The 20145-nt window shown below is 39.2% G+C and overlaps 1 protein-coding gene across 1 annotated transcript; it reads left to right on the forward strand.

Moving 5' to 3' along the window:
• The first annotated feature begins 265 nt into the window (after nucleotides 1-265).
• gpr26 (G protein-coupled receptor 26) lies at nucleotides 266-2338 on the forward strand. Its single transcript, XM_037686302.1, has 3 exons — nucleotides 266-933; nucleotides 1308-1421; nucleotides 2001-2338. Exons 1-3 carry the CDS (start codon nucleotides 266-268, stop codon nucleotides 2272-2274), a joined length of 1056 nt encoding a protein of 351 aa, XP_037542230.1. The 3' UTR covers nucleotides 2275-2338.
• Nucleotides 2339-20145: the final 17807 nt, after the last annotated feature.

Genomic DNA, 20145 nt, shown 5'->3' on the forward strand with positions numbered 1-20145 from the left:
GCGCAATTGCGCAGCAAGGAGCAGATGAGATGTGATCCCATGTTCAGGGAGGAAACCACCGCAGCGCTTCAAGGAAACAACCCTTCCGCTCTGACCCCAATCCTGGACAACAGATTTCCAAATTCCCTAACAGATGAGCAGCCGGTTAAATCTCATCGACTTTTTGGGTTTATGGAGAGGGAAAGCATGATTTGGACTCCAGACTCATGATAGCTTGCAACATGACCGCGGATGCGCGCTGCGCAAGTCGGGATATTTAAGCACCATGGACGCAGCGGACATTGCTGCGTCTGCGTTGATTTTGGGGATTATCGTCGTGTCGCTGCTGTCCAACGTGCTGGTGCTGATCTGCTTTCTGTACAACCCGGAGATCCGCAAGCAGGTACCCGGGCTTTTCATCCTCAACCTGACGTTTTGCAACCTGTTGCTGAGCGTGTCCAACATGCCACTTACTCTGGTCGGGCTCGTCGCCACGGAGCACCCCGGAGGAGGCATCTGCCAGGTGGTGGGCTTCCTCGACACCTTCCTCACCACAAACTCAATGCTCAGCATGGCAGCTCTCAGCATCGATAGGTGGGTGGCGGTGGTGTTCCCGCTCAGCTACCACTCAAGAATGCGGCACAGGGACGCAGTGCTGGCGCTGGGATACACTTGGATCCACTCGCTTTGCTTCGCTTTGGTGGCCACCTGTCGCTCCTGGGTGGGCTACAGCCAGCTTTACGCATCGTGCACCCTCTGCAGTGCCCGCGCCAAAGGAGCTGGGACGCAGTTCCTGGTTTTCACGGTGGCTCTGCACGCTCTCACGTTCCTTCTCACACTGGTTGTGATGTGTGTAACCTACCTGAAAGTGCTGAAAGTGGCGAGGTTTCACTGCAAACGCATCGATGTGATCACTATGCAGACGTTGGTGCTGCTGGTGGATATTCACCCCAGGTAAATACTCTAACTATCAGAAGGGTCTGTTTTCACCAAAAAAACAACAACAATATTTTAATATGTTCATTAGTAAGAATGTTTCGTGTGCCCATAAGATTTGAAACATCTTTGTTCACAAAAAACACATCAAATTACAATAAATATGTTTATGTGCTTAGATTTGTTTGAATTACATTTGTTGTCAGAAAATTAAGGTTTAATAGCTTCTAATTGACTTGACCATTTTCTTGCCTTTAATTATTTCATGCTGAGAGATGACTGAGCACGTCACATGACTGTCCTCTTCATGTCCCACATCCATCCATCTTGCCTGCATGTCTCTGATCATCCCCCTGGACTGAGGATAAATGTCTACCTGTGTGCTTTGGCAGTGTTCGCCAGAAATGCCTGGAGGAGCAGAAGCAACGGAGGCAGAGGGCCACCAAGAAGATCAGCACGTTCATTGGCACATTCGTGGTTTGCTTCACACCTTATGTCATTACAAGGTGAGCAGAGATCTATGAGGATGTGTTCCCTGCTTCAGTGAGAAATTATGATTGAGAGGTGTCCATCACATGCTATATATATTTCACCTGTTTTATAGGTTTCCTTGTTGCACAACATAGGCAATATATCAATTTAATAAAACATATTAAATAAAACGTAGGAAACCCTTTGGAAATAACATATGTAGTCAAGTGTTTTTTATGTAATATTCATAATTAATTAATTCCAGGGTTTTCTTATAACATTTTAAACAATTTCACTGCTTTATTTTGAACATGTCAAAGGTTATGATGGATTAAAAACAAAGTAGAGCTCGATTTTTATTTCTCAGTCTTTTTTTTTTTGGCTTGAAAACAAAAATTAATGGGGATGTTTTATTCAGCGAGAGGCCCAGAATCAGAACGCTGACACACATCTGTGAAGACATTTTTGCAGAGTGAAGTGATGTTACTATTTTTGCCGTTTCATATCATGCTTTAGACGTCTTCCACTGCAGTTGCACTAATCTAAGAGATACTAATGCATTTGCTCTTCAGATTGTGTGACTTCACTTCCTGTTTCTGCTTTATTTGGTATAGGATTGTGGAGCTCTTCTCCCCAGAGTCTATACGTCCTCACTGGGGCATCTTGTCCAAATGTTTGGCCTACAGCAAGGCAGCGAGCGACCCATTTGTCTACTCGCTGCTGCGTCACCAGTACAAGAAGACCTGCAGCTTTCTGGTCAATAAAGCCCTGAAGAGGAGTCCTCTTAACGCCTCCCACGTTAGGATAGAAAGCAAAGCAGGGAGGAACTCAAACAACTACAACTCAACAAGCAACACTCAGTCATCACTCAACAAACTCAACCCATGAAGGCAGTCCCATTCAGAGACATTCAGACTGCAGGTGATGGTGTAGCAATACACCACACAACTGTCACTCAGTTTCTTACTGGAAGAACAACATTCATGAGATTTTGCATCTGTTGCTATATTATAAAAAATAAAAAAAACACCCACCCTAACGACAGTGTGTTATTTTCCTCACACTGTCTGACTTTTCCAGCCTTCGACATTCAGCTGAATGCTCATTTGTTCCTGTCAACGGTATAAAATAATTTAAAAAACACAATCCTCTCCTGTAGCAGATTCTACAAACATTTAATGATCCCGAATGCACATGAAGGGTGAGCTGTTTTCAGCAGCAGGATTGTCTTTAAACCATGTCTCCCGTGTTCATGGTAACGAGAGATCATGGCACCCGTTAATCCATGCTTTGATTTCTGCTCGGTTAATGGTCAGTGCAATCAATTTATCGACATTTTAAATGGTTTACTGCCTTTTTTGTCATCTGTACAGAGATTATAAAGGCAATGAGCTTAAGCTTGTTTTGCAGCAAGGTAATTTTGATACAAATGGCTGTTGAAGCAAAGAAATCAACACTTGACTCTGATATCAGCAGCGTCGTTAAAGCTTCAGGGGCACAAGCTTTAAATAATATTCAATATTCTGAAAGATGTTTGGTGCACAACGTTTTCCTCTTTCAAACTGGTTGATGTACAGGATGTAGGAGGCATTTAGGTGTAAAATGTGTCAAATGAATGGCTGTATTTTTTTTAAATGAAAACTCAAGCATAACATCTGACCTCAGTACTCATCAAGCTGGATAAAGTGCTCAATGAATGGTTTAAAACAGACCCTCTGTTAGTATAATAGTGGCATTGTGCACTAAAGTGAGAAGATGTATTTATATTGTAGCTGTAAGGTGTGAGTTGGAAAGTGCCTTTTAACTTTTGAATTCTGATTTGATCAAAACCGAGGAAACATTTCGTAAAGAAATGTCTCGGTATTTTTGTGCTCTGGTTAAGTGTCATGATAAAAGCAGTTTTGTTATTAAAGTACTGTTTATTTTGTGACACTGTTTGTTGTTACCAATAGAAACAAAAACGATAGAATATGATTTGAACGTGGTATACTGTGTTATTGAAATTCATCATTTGCACCGTTTTTTAAAAAAAATGGCTCTTTTGTTGACACTGGGTTATCAGGATGTTGTATTTTTACTTAATTGTGACTGCAAATCACAGAAAAAAAACTTATTTATTTTTGTCGGGCTGTCTGTTCTTTGCTAAATGTGATGATAATGTATTAAATGCTGAGCATTTAAAGATTTTTAAACCTCTCTATGTTCTTTTTTTCCACATTTAACAACTGTCTTTTGATCACTTTCAGGCTAAATGCGCAAGCCTGACAAAACCATTCTCTTCCACACTGATTAATGGTGCAGTATCAGCAGAACAAAGACTTTAAAAAAAAGCAGTGGGGTTCAAAGTTTTAATTGCAGAACAGCAAGGAGGAGTGGGATAAGAATAAAAAAAGAGAAAAGAAAAAGAGACAAAAGGTGGCCATTAGCTTAGGCAGCCTTGGGAATACTATTCTGGTTACACTGTAAGTATTATCCACCTCTTTTAATAATCAACTTGAACAGATTTAAATCAAACTATAAAACAATACGACTTGTCAGGAGTTGCAGCTGCTTCCTGTAAATTTCATTAATAACAAAAGAGGGTAAATACTTAAGTGTATCGAGAGCGCGCCAACCAAGCAAGAGCAATTAGCAAAAAGTGTTTGGAAAGTTTAAAAGGTGTCTCTTCTTTGTGCCGCATTTCCTCCAGAGGCTCAGCGAATGGGTGAGAAGCAGACACAAACCTGTCATGCTGTAAGTGCATGTGCACAAACCTGGTGATTAAGCCACAGTGTGCAGGAAGTACAAAAAATGAAGGAGAAAGGAAACAATGATGAGAGCGGTGAATGACTTGCTGCATGCTGAGTTCTAGTCTCAGCAAGAAAGAAAGATACAGTGACATCACAGGTTGACTAACAGCTTTAAATTCAGAGATATTTAAAAAAGTATAGATCTCTTATTATGAAGGAAATACATCAGGTTTCCTAAACTACACACTGCAAAGACAGTCACACTGCCCTCCTTGGTATAAACGAATGATGATGATTTATGTAAAATGTGGTCGTTGTTATCATCAAGCTGCTAGCGGGGCCTGCTAACGCTGCTAACGCTGCTAACGCTGCTAACGCTGCTAACGCTGCTAGATCCCCCATCTGCCTGCATGGACTGAACTCGACAGACCCGCCTGATTCCATGGGGAAACCTTGGATGTTCTCTGTCTACCGAACCCGGTTCTGGACTGCGGTCAGTGAGGGCAGCTACTGCGGTCCCGATTACCATCAAGCTGGCTGATCGGTCCTGCTAACAAGACCGGGTAACGCTGCTAACAAGATCCTCCATCTGCCTGCATACACACTATGGACCCATTTGGTTCTGTGGGGAAACCTGGGATGTTCTCTGTCTATCGGACCCGGTTCTGGACTGCGGTCTGTGAGGGCAGCTGCTGCAGTCTTTATTACCATCACGCTGATAACAAGACCTGCTAACTAACAAGACCATGCAGCTAACAGAACAGATCCATGATGTTGAAAGAACCTCACCTCTAACTGAATCACACTGTAGATGTATTTCATTTTCAACTATGATGCCTTGCTTTGTAGTATTTTAGAAGTATTTTTAAATATGTTTTTAGTACCTTAGTAGTATTTTTAGTATGTTTTTGGTATTTTAGTTAGGGATGCACGATATTGGATTTTTGGCCAATATCCGATATGCTGATATGTTAAAACTTATTTGGCCGTTAACCGATGCCGATACTGATTTTATAGACATTCTTTTGTCAGAACAGAGCCCTCTTATTTAGGCTTATTTGCTATAAAAATGGTGCAACAGCTGTAAGAGATGGTGACATATATTCAGTAACTGTCATATGATATGCATAGCACTTTAACTTATATTAAATGAAAAGTGTTGAATGTTATTTATTAGCGATAGTCACCTGCGATGCTGTCTCACTTGTGGACGCTTGTTCCAGGTTCTAGCTGCAGTGTGGGATCCTCTGCACTCCTGTGCATGAAGGACAGACTTTTTAAGATCAAAGTTTTTGTCTATCCGTTGGGCCGTAAGACTAATCATGCTAACGGGGCTAACACGACGTCCAAATGTCTGTGGTAAATCTCACCCAACAAGTCGTGCTATTGGCCATTAGCTTCTCATTGACGTCAGAAATGACGGCTTGTAACTCGGGTAACGTTATGTAGGAAAAATATCTCTGACTGCGGACGATATAACGAGGCTCAAAGTTGTCCATAAATCTTCGGAATCCGACATCCTCAACAACAAAAAATTTAACTTCCACACCGCCGACATTTTGAATTTTTCTCTCCGCTGTGCTATCAGGTAGGCGCACGTGACGTCATCGCGTTGTGCTGCTGCTGCAGGCAAAAACAGTGTCTTTTATATCGGCGAGTTATTTTTAATGGCATGGTCGATGTCCGATATTGAACTTTGACGCTAATATCGGCCGATACCAATATCATGCCAATAATATTATGCATCCCTAATTTTAGTAGCATTTTTTAATATGTTTTTACATTGTAGTATTTTAGTAGTATTTTTTTTAGCATATCTTAGTATTTTAGTAGTATTTTAGTATATTAAAATACTAAAAACATACTAAAAATACTATAGTTTTTTTTTTTTTTTTTGTATTTTTGCGGCATGCTTTGGTATTTCTTGGTGTTGTTTTTATTTTTCATTTGTTTAATTTTTTTTTTTTTTTTTTGGCCAATCGAGATGTTTTTTGTCGTCCTACGCATTTCATTACATTGTTGACCTTGTGTTGATTTTTCATAAGACAAATAAACCTAACCTGAACCTAAAATGATAAGATATAATAAACTTTGACCAAATGTCGCATTAACAACACACCTGAGGGATAGTCTGAGTAAATTTTATGATTATATGTATTAGACCTGGTTTGACATATTCATTCAATCTTTATTTAGACATGTAAATCCCATTGAGCCTCGAGGACTCAAAATATACTTGGATTTTTATTAATTTTGGAGGTAAAAGCGCCACTAGAGCTTCTTGATATTTGTACCATTAAATGTGAGTAATAAAAATAAATTGGCTGTCAAATCTTCAGAGTAATTGGAGTTGCCCATGTGCAGCAACTTCTTTTAATCATCAGCAACAACACTAAAGTGAACACGTTAGAGTGATTCTCCTCTGAGAGAAAAGCCAACTGACTGATCATTTTTAATTTCTTTTTCCAACAAAAGAGCAAACAGCATGTTTCACCAAGCGCTCCCTCGAGTTTGCTCATTAATCACAGACGCACATCATAAGTTACACCAGAGTAAATGTCTACACATCACAAACCAGTGAGCTATAAAACAACGTTTCTAATAAAACAATGCCTTTCCATTTATTCTTGTCAAATCTTGGGCTTTTATTTTCCTCTGACGTTTCTTCCAATGAACACACTGAACCACAGTGTCATGCAATCCCAGCCATGGGAATGTTCAATTCAGATGTCTCAGTTCTCCCCATGCCCTCAAGTAAACAGACTGCACTGCTTACAGAGCTTTAAAAAAGTATCTATTTCTGTACAGGAATGCAGCATTTTTGCTGGGGACTTTTCTTTGTCCCGAAAGCCTCTGCGGCGATGCTTAAAAAAGTCTTACTGCCAGGAAGAGACCCCCGCTAACTCATTGCTTTTATTCACCGACTTTGGTCCAACGGCGGTGATTAGAGTCTTAAAATTATTTCTTAACAGTTGAAAGTTACTTCTCATACAAATGTTTAAACAGGATTAGAGGAAATTGTTAGTTGTTCTGATATGTAACTGCCTGTACCACATGTCTGCAGCTTGAAATGTCAAGCAAATATTAAACTGATATCATTACAAGTGTGCTTCCTTCCAGCCATCTGTTCAGCTAGTAAACATTTAGTATGCATATGTGCACAAGCACGTGCGCTTGTGTATATATCAGCCTGTTTTAGAAAATACAATACTATTGCTTTCTTAATCTGTTGTGCAAAAAAAAGAAAATCTAACAAACAAACAAAAAAAAGGTCCAAAAAGACTTTAGATGTCTCAAACTGCAGCTAAAGAAATCTTCATGCTGATGGTTTATTTTTTTTTTTTTTAAATCTACATATTAACAAGAATATATCTTATTTATATATATATTACAATTATCAGTTTAGATGTGGATTCAGTGTTGCCAGCAGAATAAGCACCACATTTTTATAGATGTGAAGCAATGAACCGAATCGTGAAGCTAATTAAGTTTGGTCACTGTGGAATTTTATTGGCTGAATTTCATGTAATAAATGTGCAGATCTTCAAACTGCGTTCACGTTGATTGTTATTTTAAGTGATATGTAAAAATATATATATAAGGGCAAAGTAGAAATTTACATGCATGTAAAGTAAAGAGAAGATGAAAGATATGAAGAGGATAACAAAATAATTTATTTTCCCTGCAGCTGCTTTGTGTCTGCAGCGGAGTACTGTCAAACTAAATTACAAAGAAAAATCAAAAGAATGGGATTTAGCGCTTATTTCTGGACACGTGATTGGGGAAAAAGTATGGGCGTTTTCTGGTTTTCATCCTGGTTTCTGTAAAAACACATGTTCCTGCAGTGATAAGGTACAGCTACAGGACCAAAGAAAACAGAATAGAAGTTTTATAAACTGTACGTTCTCTTTGCCTTTTACTTAAGAGTATGACCAAAATCCTGTATTTTAGCTTCAAGTATTGAGAATTTTCACAGATTTAAAAACATAATGTAAAAATCAGTTTGCTAAATGGCTGACTAGCAAGAACTGTAACACTAATTAAGATTAATTTGTTTTATTTGTGAAGCAACTGTTATCGGAAAACTAGCCTTAAGGAAAATGGCTTTCAAGAGATCAGTCTGTTGGTTTGTCACTCCTACAACTTACTGCGTTATAGAAATGTTCTTATAAATAACAATTCTATATGTTTATAATTAAGAAATAATCTGACACAGTGTTAAAGTTAATGAAGCTTGACTAACTTTTATTTTTTTGTCATGATAAATAGTAATATTATACTTTCAATTCAGAAGCATAAAATACATCCATTCATTATCTTTACCCGATTCTTCCTTTTGGGGTCATGGGGTCACTGGTGTCCATATCCAGCAGTCACTGTGTGAGAGGCAGGGTACACCCTGGACAGGTCTCCAGTCCATCACAGGGACACAGCAAGACAAACGATCATTCACTCTCTCACGCGCACCTAGAGACAATTTAGAGTTACTAATCAGCCTAACATGCATGTTTTTGGTCTGTGGGAGGAAACCAGAAAACCTGGAGAAAATCCATGCATGCACAAACAGAACATGCAAACTCCACCCAGAAAGGCCCCCTGGGTTGGGATTTGTTCTAGTGACCTTCTCACAGAGAGGCAACAGCTCTACCAACTGCACCACCATGCCACTCAAAATGTCATAAATGATTATTAACATACTGGCAAGATTTTCTCTAAATAATGGAAAAATCACTTAAAAAAAAAATCAGAATCTGAACAATGAGAACATTTCGCAATACATGTATACTAATTGTAAAGTTTTAGAACTGCAGTGATTTCCTAAGTGTCTGAGTTTGAAAAGCCTGCATCGTCTAACCAACATGTACAGTATTTATTGCTTTGCTGCATTAATTAATTCTATGTTCTGTATGCATGCATTTTGTTATTTTCACCCAATGTGTTTCATTGAGACAGTTTTGTTACTCCATCTATAAGACGATATTTACTCATTATTTAAAAAGTTATCGTTATTTTTTAAATACTCTTTGCCATTTTTGACTAAAAGAAAACCTCTAAAATCATTCATATCTAATGTTAAAATTGATCAAAGGTTAAAAATATCTGCGTGTGCCATTCCTAATAAAAAAAAAAAGACAAACATAAACACTAATGATTATTTAATAAATCCTTTTATCTACATAATTTTTTTGAAGGAATGTTACTAATGCTATGCTTGCTGTGGTTACATTTTAGTTTAGATTTTGTTTTTTAAAGAATATTTACATACATACAATGACCCTTGGTAAGGGCACTTTGTCCAGTGTAAAAATAAAACCTCCTTTTTGTGACTTGCACTGAGCCAGCTGCTTTGAGAGCTTTGCTGCTGCCAGTTAATGAGATGATGATGTGTGTGGCTTCAGCTTTCAGAGTGAGTCATTTTTAATCACCTGCTGAATGATCAGGAATGCAATAATTTTGGGGAAAAATTGTTAAATGTGGATTAAAAAAAAAGAAGGATGCGGGCGGAGCCAAGGGATTAGCCAATAGTGAAGGCTTATGAAGCTTCTTATGTCCTCAAATAAGCTAGACAGACAGACGTATGGACATTTTCAAGAGGAAAAAAAATCATTAGGTGGAAATTGCTGAATTTTTATTGATGACCTTAGTCCATAGAAAGAAGCTTTATGAACAGGTGACAGTATGATGTTGTAGAGCCAATAGTAAACACTGACGCTGTGGTCTGTGGCATCATTACTCTGTTTTCCTGACAGCTTTATCTACTAACTGCAATTGAGGTTAAAGTATTTTATTTATAGTTTATGTATGAAAATGTTTTGGGCATGCTCTCAAAGCAGGAGGGAAAGATGTTTTTTTTCAGCCATAATATAAAAACAAAATAAAAATATTATTACCAAATATTATCCAATATTTGTCAATTCAATTCATTTCAAAAATACTTTATTAATCCCAAAGGGAAATTAAATGTCGTGGTAGCTCATCATCCTGGTTTCATTAGAGTTGTTATAGATTCTGATGACTGTGGGCAGGTAGGATCTCTTGTAGCCGTCCGTCTTAGAGCAGATCTGAAGAAACTGGCTGCAGATGTTGATTTTTCTACTTGGACTTGATCGATTCCTCGGTCTTTTTGGGCAGCAGGACCACTTGAATCTTGGGCAGAACTCCTCCTTGAGCCATGGTTACTCCTCCCAGCAGCCTGTTGAGCTTGCCGTTATTGTGGACAACCAGCTGCAGGTGTCGGGATGGTCCAGGTCTTCTTGTAGTCACGAGCCGCGTTTCCCAACAGCTCCAGGATCTCGGCGGTCAGGTACTCAAGCACCTCTGCCAGGTAGACGAGGATGCATCCATGGTACTTTTTTTTAACTCATTTTTGATTTGAAGCTGTAGCTGAGGTATTATTTGAGCTTTTGAGATGTTAATCAGCTGCTCCCAATTGTAAAAACCACCTTGTTGGCATGGTTACACATCAGAACAAATGCCCAAAAGCAAATCTTTAAAGCTGCACGACATCTGATATTACAGGAAATATTCAAACAAAAAAGTGATTTACATCCTGAAAAAAGAGGAATTAAAGTTTTCAAAAGCAACATCCCAGAATGAAAACAACAGAGCTGCTCCAACATGCAGCCACCTTTAGCGGCACAATCCTAGAACTTGTCACATCCTACACAAACTTAAGACACATTTTTATTTTCATTCAAGCTACACTAAGTGCGCACAGAATTACATTTTGTTGCTCAGATCAGAGTTAAAGTCTGTCTGAGGTCTCTGCTCGGTACTGTTCTTTATGTCTTTCAGTTTGCATGCTGTCCATGTTCGCTGCTCCTGCAGAGTAAAACAAAGCACATATTCAGAGCCCTGCCTCCTGCAGCCATGCTGCTCTGCATGCAGACACCCAACATGCTTATATCTGTTATTCAGTAATATGTCAAGTTAAATTGCATCCAGTTGTTTGGTAGAGCATTTCTGAGATTCAGAAGAACTTTGTTTGATTAGTTGCCTGCAATCTTAGATGTGATCAGTCTCAAAGTGGCTGTTGAATAATGTCATTATGTCAGGAAAACAGTCACATATCCCTCCAACAAACACAGCTTTGCTATAAATCCCTCAGATAAACCTCAGGCTCTGAGCTGATGCTATAAAATAAATCTGACAAAATCTATTTTTCTCATTACCTTGCTGTCAGCTGCAGCAAAAGCTGTATGTGATAACAATGAGGCAGAAATGCCTCCCCCTGACTTTGAGCTACCAATAAAACACCCTTCAAACAATAACTGAGCAGATAGACAGACACTTCCAAACAGACCTGAGGAATATATCATATTTAAGGTCATTTATGCTTGCAGAAGGTTAAGGCAGAAGATAATAACGCACTTATGGTTGTAATTTCTTATTCACAGAAAGCACTTTATGCCCCAAGAGGAAAAAAAAAAGATACATTCACACATACTGAAGGATAGAGTGGCATTCACATGCAACAGGATGTGGTTCACTGACCATTTACGGCTCTTCCTAGCCTTAGACAGTGAGAATTGTAAGGATGCTGCCATCAGAAGATAGAGAAAAAAGCCTGGTAGGAAGGAATGGGAATCTTTTCAAGCAACAGAGAACAAAACCAGTCTATACGCAATTATTGTTTCTGGCAGCTAAGAAGCCATGGCTTAGGGAAAATCCATCAAGCCATTTCATTAGGAAAAAAAACCTCAGCAGTGAAAAGGTGTGAACACAATGGGGTCCACTTTTTGGAGAATTGTAGTCACACGTGAATAAGACTCTCTCACAGAGGTCAAATGAACATGGAAGCTGTGAAAAGGAGAATTGCTGTCAAGTGAGAACACACAACAGCAATGACCAAGACCTGGAACTGAAGAGCTTCCTGTGATTTATTCAGTGTAAAAGTAACTACGTAAGAAAAATACAGAATGATCTCATGAGAAATGTAATTGTTCTTAAATTCCTGGAAGAGATGCCATTTAGGATGTTTTTCTTTTCTTAGTTAATCCACAACAGACACAATGAAGCTCTTAACACTGGAATGCAGAGTTCTGGGTTTTATTTATTTATTGTCTTGTTTTTACAAATGCTTCACTTTAAAATGTGATCCACAATCAGTTCTTAATTTCTTTGTTTGCTTCATCAAGAATATAATGTTTTGTAAAGACAGTCTGCATACGCTGAATGCTTTAACCTCACGTGGGATTAATTTTTTTCTTGACTTGTGAAAAGTGTAGCCAGTGAACCATTACATACTGCAGGTAATGACGTTTAATCTCTGCCATATTGAGGCCAGCCATTATTCGTTTTCCATTTCAGCTCCCCACGTCACACTTCTGCACATACATGTGCACACATTTACACATGGAAGCTAATGGAAATTTCCTGCTGGTGTGATGATGCTTAATTGACTGAAAGTGCTTGTGAGAAAGTATGCTGCTTTGCAGCTGATCTCAATAGACATTCAAGAATAGCCAGCACAGTTAGTCAAGTACAGATGAGCGCACATTTACCTTTTACATCAGTAATCCAACTGCTGTTTCATGCTGTAAGACCTGGGCACTTAATGTCAAGATAATATCTTAGAAATGCCAATTGTGAAGTGACATTATCAAAGCACTGGAGTCATTCTGTGGTTAAATTAGAATGGTCGCCTTTCTTTTTCTTCCATTTATATGTGGTTGCAGAGGCAACAGGACCAGGAGAGAAACTCGGACATGTCAAGCACCATGGAGAGAGAGAGAGAGGAATAGAACAATCTGCTTTTTAAAAAACATGGTGGAAGTGGTATCATGGTTTGGACCTGTTTGGCTGGATCGGAACCAATATTGTTTGTTCATCCATCCATCCATCCATCCATTATCTTCCACTTGTTCCAAAGACAGGTAACGGGGGCAGCAGCTTGAGCATGGAGGACCAGACATCTCTTTCCACAGAGACCTCTTTCAGCTCTTCTGTGGGGACCCCAAGACATTCCCAGGCCAACCGCGACACAGTCTCTACAGCGTGGCCTGGGTCTTCCCTGGGGTCTCCTCTCAGTCGGACATGCCCAAAGCACCTCCCTAGGGAGGTGTCCAGGAAGCATCCTTACCAGATGCCCGAACCACTTCAACTGGCTCCTCTCGATGTGGAGGAGCAGTGGTTCTACTCCGAGTCTCTCCCAGATAACTGAACTTCTCACCCTATCTCTGAGGCAGAGCGCAGCTACCCTGCAGAGGAAACTCATTTCAACCGCCTGTATCTACAATCTCATTCTTTTGGTCACTACCCAGAGCTTGTGACCATAGGTGAGGGTAGGAACGTAGAATGACTGGCAAACAGAGAGGTTTGCCTTAAAGCTCAGCTCTCTCTTCACTACAATGGACCAGTACAGAGTCTGCAATACTGCAGACGCTGCAGCAATTCATATGCCAATCTCACGCTCCATTCTTCCTTCACTCGTGAACAAAACCCCGAGATATTTGAACTCCTCCACTTGAGGCAGAACCTCACCCTCTACCCTTTTCCGGTTCAGGACCATTGCCTCAGATTTGGAGGTGCTGATTTTCATCCCACCCGCTTCAGGCTCAGCTGCAAACCGCTCCAGTGAGAGCTAAAGATCACGGCATGATGATGCTAACAGGATCACATCATCTGCAAAGAGTAGAGATGGAATCCTGAGGCCACAGAACCGGAACCCCTCCGCCCCCTGGCTGCACTGAGATATTCTGTCCATGAAAGTTATAAACAGTATCGGTGACAACAGGCAGCCCTGGCGGAGTCCAAATCCCACCCTGAAGGGGTCTGACTTACTACCGGTAATGCAAACCAAACTCTCACACCGTTTGTATAGGGACTGAACAGCCCGTAACAATGGGCCCCCAATCCCATACTCACGAAGCACCCTCCACAGTGTACCCCAAGGAACACGGTCAGTTTTTTTTATTCATGCAACCTTTACTTAGACAGGTCCTATTGAGCCTCGAGGACTCATTTACAAGAGAGACCTGCTGCCTTCTCAAAGTCCACAAAATACATGTAGACTGGATGGGCAAACTCCCATGACCCCTCAAGGACCCTAGTGAGGGTAAAGAGCTGGTCCAGTGTCCCACGGCCAGGACAGAACCCACATTGTTCCTCCTGGATCTGAGGTTCAACCAATGAAAAATTGTTTGTTTGATGTATAAATGTAAATTTTCTGGGATCCATTACATTAAGCTTTTTATAGCAAACATTCTTAAAGAGATTTCAGTACTGTACACTAAAAGTAAGAGTAACCTTCCTGAGGAATTTCCAGCTGATAACCAGATGAAACCAGCTGAATAAACTTGTGTCATCAATTCAGGACTCTTGGATTCTCATAGACGTTATTATTCTTGGCCGATCCTCGACATCCTTCGAGAATGTTTATGGATCTCACCGGAGAACAATGACTGATTATTCCATCCTTATCAGAACTCTTACAGTGACCTTTAGAGCATCTATGAACGTTGCTGACCGCTCTCATCTCCCCCGTCTGCAGATTGTCTACGTAAGTATGTGCTTGTTTGTGCGAGGTGTTTTTTTTTTTTATTATTAGAGGGGTGTTTTTTCTCAGGCAGGAAAAAAAAAAGTCTGATAGGAATTTTTTTCACCTCCAACTCCTACATGTGTCCAGTTAACCACTGTTTTTGTCTGTCCAAACAGATCTCACTTGTAAATGAGTCTTTGAGGCTCAATGTGATTTATCTGTTTAAATGAAAGGTTGAATGAAAAAAAAAACAATACCTATATTTGCTTTCGCAATAATTTAAAACATTTTACTTGTGTTTTCTGTCCACATTGTTTGTAGGCAATGCAACAAGAACAGTATTTCAGTGCAACGGACTGACAACACTATAGGTCTGCATTTTTTCATTTGACTAGGATAAAATAAATTATATGGCAGAAGGCTGCTCTATTGTTCCATCCAATAAGATGACGGGATGCGTTTTCTCTTAGAGACTGAAGTCATAGCACACTTCAATCATGACTGATTACCTCTGCTTGTGCCCTTTAATACACACAGACTTATGTTTATCATTTCCTTACAGCCTCTGTTAATGCACAATTCTGCTGCATGGCTATGGGACGCACAATTCACAGACAACCAGTCAACACAAAGACGCTGAATTTAAAAGTACACTAATGAAACATAATGACAAACACCTGGGGTGATTGGGATTGGGAACAGGTGAAGCAAGGAGCTGAGACATGAAGGAAAAAAAAAACACTAGGGAAAGGCAGGAAGCACAGGTACATAAACACAAGAATCTAAAGAAAGAACACAAGACAGAACACAGATTCTCACATATATATGTATATATACCTTAAGCTAATTTCAGCTTAATTTATATTTTCATATAAACACATTTACATGTAGGTTGTGTTAAAGTTGACCTTTTGGCTTGTTTAAGATATGTTATATCGATCAAATGTTTATAAATTGTCATAGCACAAAGTGAAGAAAAAATAATTAGCTTCTTATTGTGCTGTGTAATTATTGTTTTTCAACTTACACAGACTTAATTAGTCAAAATCCATTGAATAGTATAAAATGAATACTGAATTATGGGAATTTTTTCCTGCATTTTTGACGGTTTCTGTCTAGTGTTTTGACTGAAGCTAATGAAATCTTGATAATTTAAAGAAATATCTTCTCAGGTCTTGTGTTGCTTTTTGCATGTGTTAGTTGTCTGTTTTGGAGGATCTGAACAATTGCCTTTCTGGTTACTCTTCATTATGAACTATAAAATCCAGCAGCTAAGATAACTAATCCATAAAGTTGTTCCATTTTCCCATGGCTTAAGCAATTTAGCATTAATATGTTAGAAATAATAGGATTAGTTTGTATTTTTATGAAACCAAACAAAATGTTCATTTTAAAACTTGCTTCTCCCAGAACTTCTTGAACTGCATATAAAAATAAAGTGCTAATCATCTCAGAACTGTCTTGTGACAATGAGTTCAATTACATGAGAACATCTTGTCCCAACATGACAGAGAAATGGACCTATAAAAAGAAAGACCACTTAAATCTCAGAATTAGAGTTATGAGAGTGATTCAGCATCCGGTCAGAATTTCAGTCTAACCAGAGTGAGAACTGTCATATAATTGGATTAATTGGGCTGAATTAGTCATAACGGCAGATGTCTGTGAATTTTCTGTGTTCAGGACTGAATCTGATGTCAGAACAAAGTTAAAATCAACTTTTAAAGAGGATTAGTGAATTTTGTCTCACGTTACCTACAGGGACTTATTTTTATACCATCGTCATCAACAAAGTCAGAGATGAGTTCTGAGGGAATCATTCATTTTAATAAAACTTAAAACCAGTTTATTTCCATTTAAAGAAAAAAAATATGAAACAAAACCCATGACAAGATATTTAACAAAAATTTCAAATTAAATAAAGTTCAGTTTATATTAAATAAATTAATTCCTGTCCGTGACACTCAGGCTTAAGCCATTTACCTCCTGTATAGTCAGATGAAAAATAAATCCAAACCAATATGTAAATAAATTAAAAAAAAAAAAAGAATTATATACATTTGTCTGCAGAGTCCAAGTTTTAGTCTATTTGTAGATGTCAAGAATTTGGTTACTATGTTTCTAGACTATATGTGATTTGCAAAATGTAGTTTTCTAAATGATATCCATTGTAAATCAAAGATTTTCCCCATTTTTTTTTTTTTTAATTTATTAATTTATTTAGTGATTGGGATAGCACAGTAGTTCAGTTGGTAGAACTGTTGCCTCTCAGCGAGAAGGTCACCGGAACAAATCCTTTCTGGGTGGAGATGTTCTCTCCGTGCATGCCTGGGTTTCCTCCGGGTACTCCAGTTTCCTCCCACAGAACAAAAACATGCATGTTAGGCTGATTAGTGACTCTAAATTATCCCTAGGTGTGAGTGAGAGAGTGAATGGTTGTTTGTCTCGTTTGTATGTGTTCCTGTGATGGACTTGCGACATGTCCAGGGTGTCCCAGCCTATTGCACAGTAACTGCTGGATATGGGTGCTAATGTCCCCTGTGACCTGTAAAGGAAGAAGTGGGTAAAGATAATGTATGTATGTATGGCTGGATGGATGTTGTGCAACATGTTGCACTCAGAATATGTGCTGGAGACAATGTTCATCTACTGCCACACCAAAGTTAAGCCCAATATCAGTAAAACTGGCTGAGTTTTGGTCATTTTGGTGTTTTTCAAGGGTAATTGGCTGTGGCAGTCATCTTGAGTTGATTCTAAAATGTAATGAATTATAGATTTCAACCCAATATAATTAAATAATTTCAGTGATTTAAGATCTACTCCTATAAATGGACTATACTTATACTGTATAGCACCTTTCTATCTTATCACCTTTCTATCTTATCAAGATACTCAAAGCGCTTTTTTTTTCTGACTTGTTCTCGACGAAGACAGACACTTTCGTTCCCTCTCCTGCCTCCCTCCCTCCTGCCTGCTTTTGCTCTTGTCCTGTGAATCTGTCTCAGAGCCTTTCTTTACATATCTTCCGAATTGTAAATTATTATGGATCTGGTTAGCTGGTTTCTCAACACAATTGATCAAATTTTCTCAACGAGAAGACAGGGTGCAAGAGAACCCTCTTGCCATGAAGGGACACACGGAGCTAGATATATCATGGATTCCTGGGATGAATGGAAGACGATGTGTCTGTCTGTATTGTCCGTTGAAGATGTATACATAATTGGATTCATGATAACAGGGTTTCTGCTTTTTGGAAATGGCGGGTACCTAGGATATCGACAAATTAGGAAGACGTCAGCAGCAGTGTTGGCAATTATGAGGCTGCCTGCCTTATGTGATAGATTGTATTGTGCTTTGAGCGCTCAGACTCAGATGCTTTGCGAGCTAAACCTAGAACTCGCTGACATGAAGGAATTGACTTTGGAGAAGGCTAACAAGCATGGACCGGCATAATGACCACAAATTTGGCTATTTGGATTCACCACTGAGAGTATCAGCAGAAACTATGAAGGCAGACGTGAAAGCAGTAGAGTCTGCCTGTCCCAAAACAATTGTTGTTTATCTGAAACTAGCTTCCCTGCTTGGCCTTGGATAGGCCAACTTGTCTCAAAAATTGCTCCTGGAGGATATGTAAATCATGAAGCTCTGCTCTTTAAAATGTAAAACAAGCTTTAACAAAGTACTTTTACTGCCATTCATGGTGTTTATTAATTACATATGCACCAATAAACTGTATCTGATCAAATTTGGACGAAGTTAAAATGTGTCCAAGTCCAAATGAGGGTCCATCCTCCTTGGCATCATTCACAGCAGCTGCCTTTGAAGTCAACCACCACGTCCACCAGTGCAAACAGGAATTGTGATGGCAACATCAACAATTTTATGTATTCAAAAAGACATGCTTGACCATGGACACATGTTTGTGTTGACAAGCAGGTTTACTCAGTACTATCTTGAAAACTTCATCCATCCATCCATCCTGCTGCCCCCGCGACCCGACCCCGGATAAGCGGAAGAAAATGGATGGATGGATGGATGGATGGATGGATGAAATCAATCTCAGTTGGGCAGTTTCTTACAACAGTCAAATCCGGAAGCTATCAGGAGGATGATGGCGGCCTTCTGGCAGAGTTCCTGGACATTACGGAGACATTTCCCAGTCCTGGCCTGAGTGTGGAGCAGCTGATTGAAAACACAGGTACTCCTGATTTCACCAACAGTAAAACCTGTATTCTGTACCATCTTACAGGATACATAGTAAATAAAGTCATTAAACATTCCAACATCTGTGATGGATGCTCAAGTTCAGTTAAGCAAAATGATGACACTCTGGAACGAGAGCATGGTATCCTACTCCTTCAGCAGTTCACTCAAGTCATTCTCCTCTGGTTTACCTGGAAAACATTTTTAAAAATTACCGGTACTCATGTCCACGATCACGTTTTTCTTTAATGACAATGTCACAATTTATACTGCAGTCTTTGACGAAGGATCTATAACTTGAACAAAATGAACCACGTCAATCTCGCAGAAAAACAGGCTAAATATTTTATAGGTAGTTGAGATAGTTCAGTAACTTGAATTACTACAAAAAAATTGAAAATGATCAACTTTCAAAATTTAAGCTGTAATGGATATTTTAAAAAGTCAAATTAGACAGAAGTAGACATGTTTAACCCCGTCATGATTGCATTCAGGTAGCTGCAGTTAAAATACAACTATGTTTAATTAACTAAAACTGGTGACATGAAGTATTAATCTAGATAAATTGTGGTACAGAACAGTAAGCTAATGCTTCACAATGGTAAAAAAAAAAAAAAGTGTTGCATTTTCATCAACTTACTGGAGAAAACACTTCCGAAACACAGAGTGTGAACTACGTTCAATGCTGGAACTGATGCTGTTTGGAACGATGTGCGGCTGCATGACCCACGTGACTTCCGCATTCCATTCTTTCTATAGAAGTCTATGGGAGTGTCCCAACTCTCTCTCTATACGGCTCTGGGCAGCGCTTCATACGAAGCTGCAGCCTCCGTGCACTTCCATCTACCCTTTTTGGATGGCTGCACTGGAATGTATTTTCGCTGCACTTAACTGTGCAACGACAATAAAGTTGTTTCTGATTCACATTATAATCTGTGCCCTCATTTACCCATTCATACAGAACTCTGCTAGATCTGTACAAAGATTAATCAGTGCTTAATCACACTCATACACCGAAGGGACACACACTGGAGGCAATGAGGAGTTCAGTGTCTTGCCCAGGGACACTTCGGCATGTGACTGCTGGTGGAATCGAACAACCAAATGTTGTATTGGAGGACGACTGCTCTAACCACTCAGCCACAGCCACCCTATCAATACAGACACACTGGACATGATCACCTTTTTTTTTTAGCTGTGGGTGATAACTGTTATACATTCAGGCTCTTTATCCTTTAATAAAGTTTTAAAAACATTTAGTTAGTCCAATACGTCAAATAGATTTAAACACGTAACTTCTTACAAGGGTCATTGTACTCAGACATAAAGCAGCATTATTATTGTTCT

Source organism: Nematolebias whitei, chromosome 1, assembly GCF_014905685.2.
Source record: "Nematolebias whitei isolate Nwh7 chromosome 1, NemWhi1, whole genome shotgun sequence".
Lineage (NCBI taxonomy): Eukaryota > Metazoa > Chordata > Actinopteri > Cyprinodontiformes > Rivulidae > Nematolebias > Nematolebias whitei.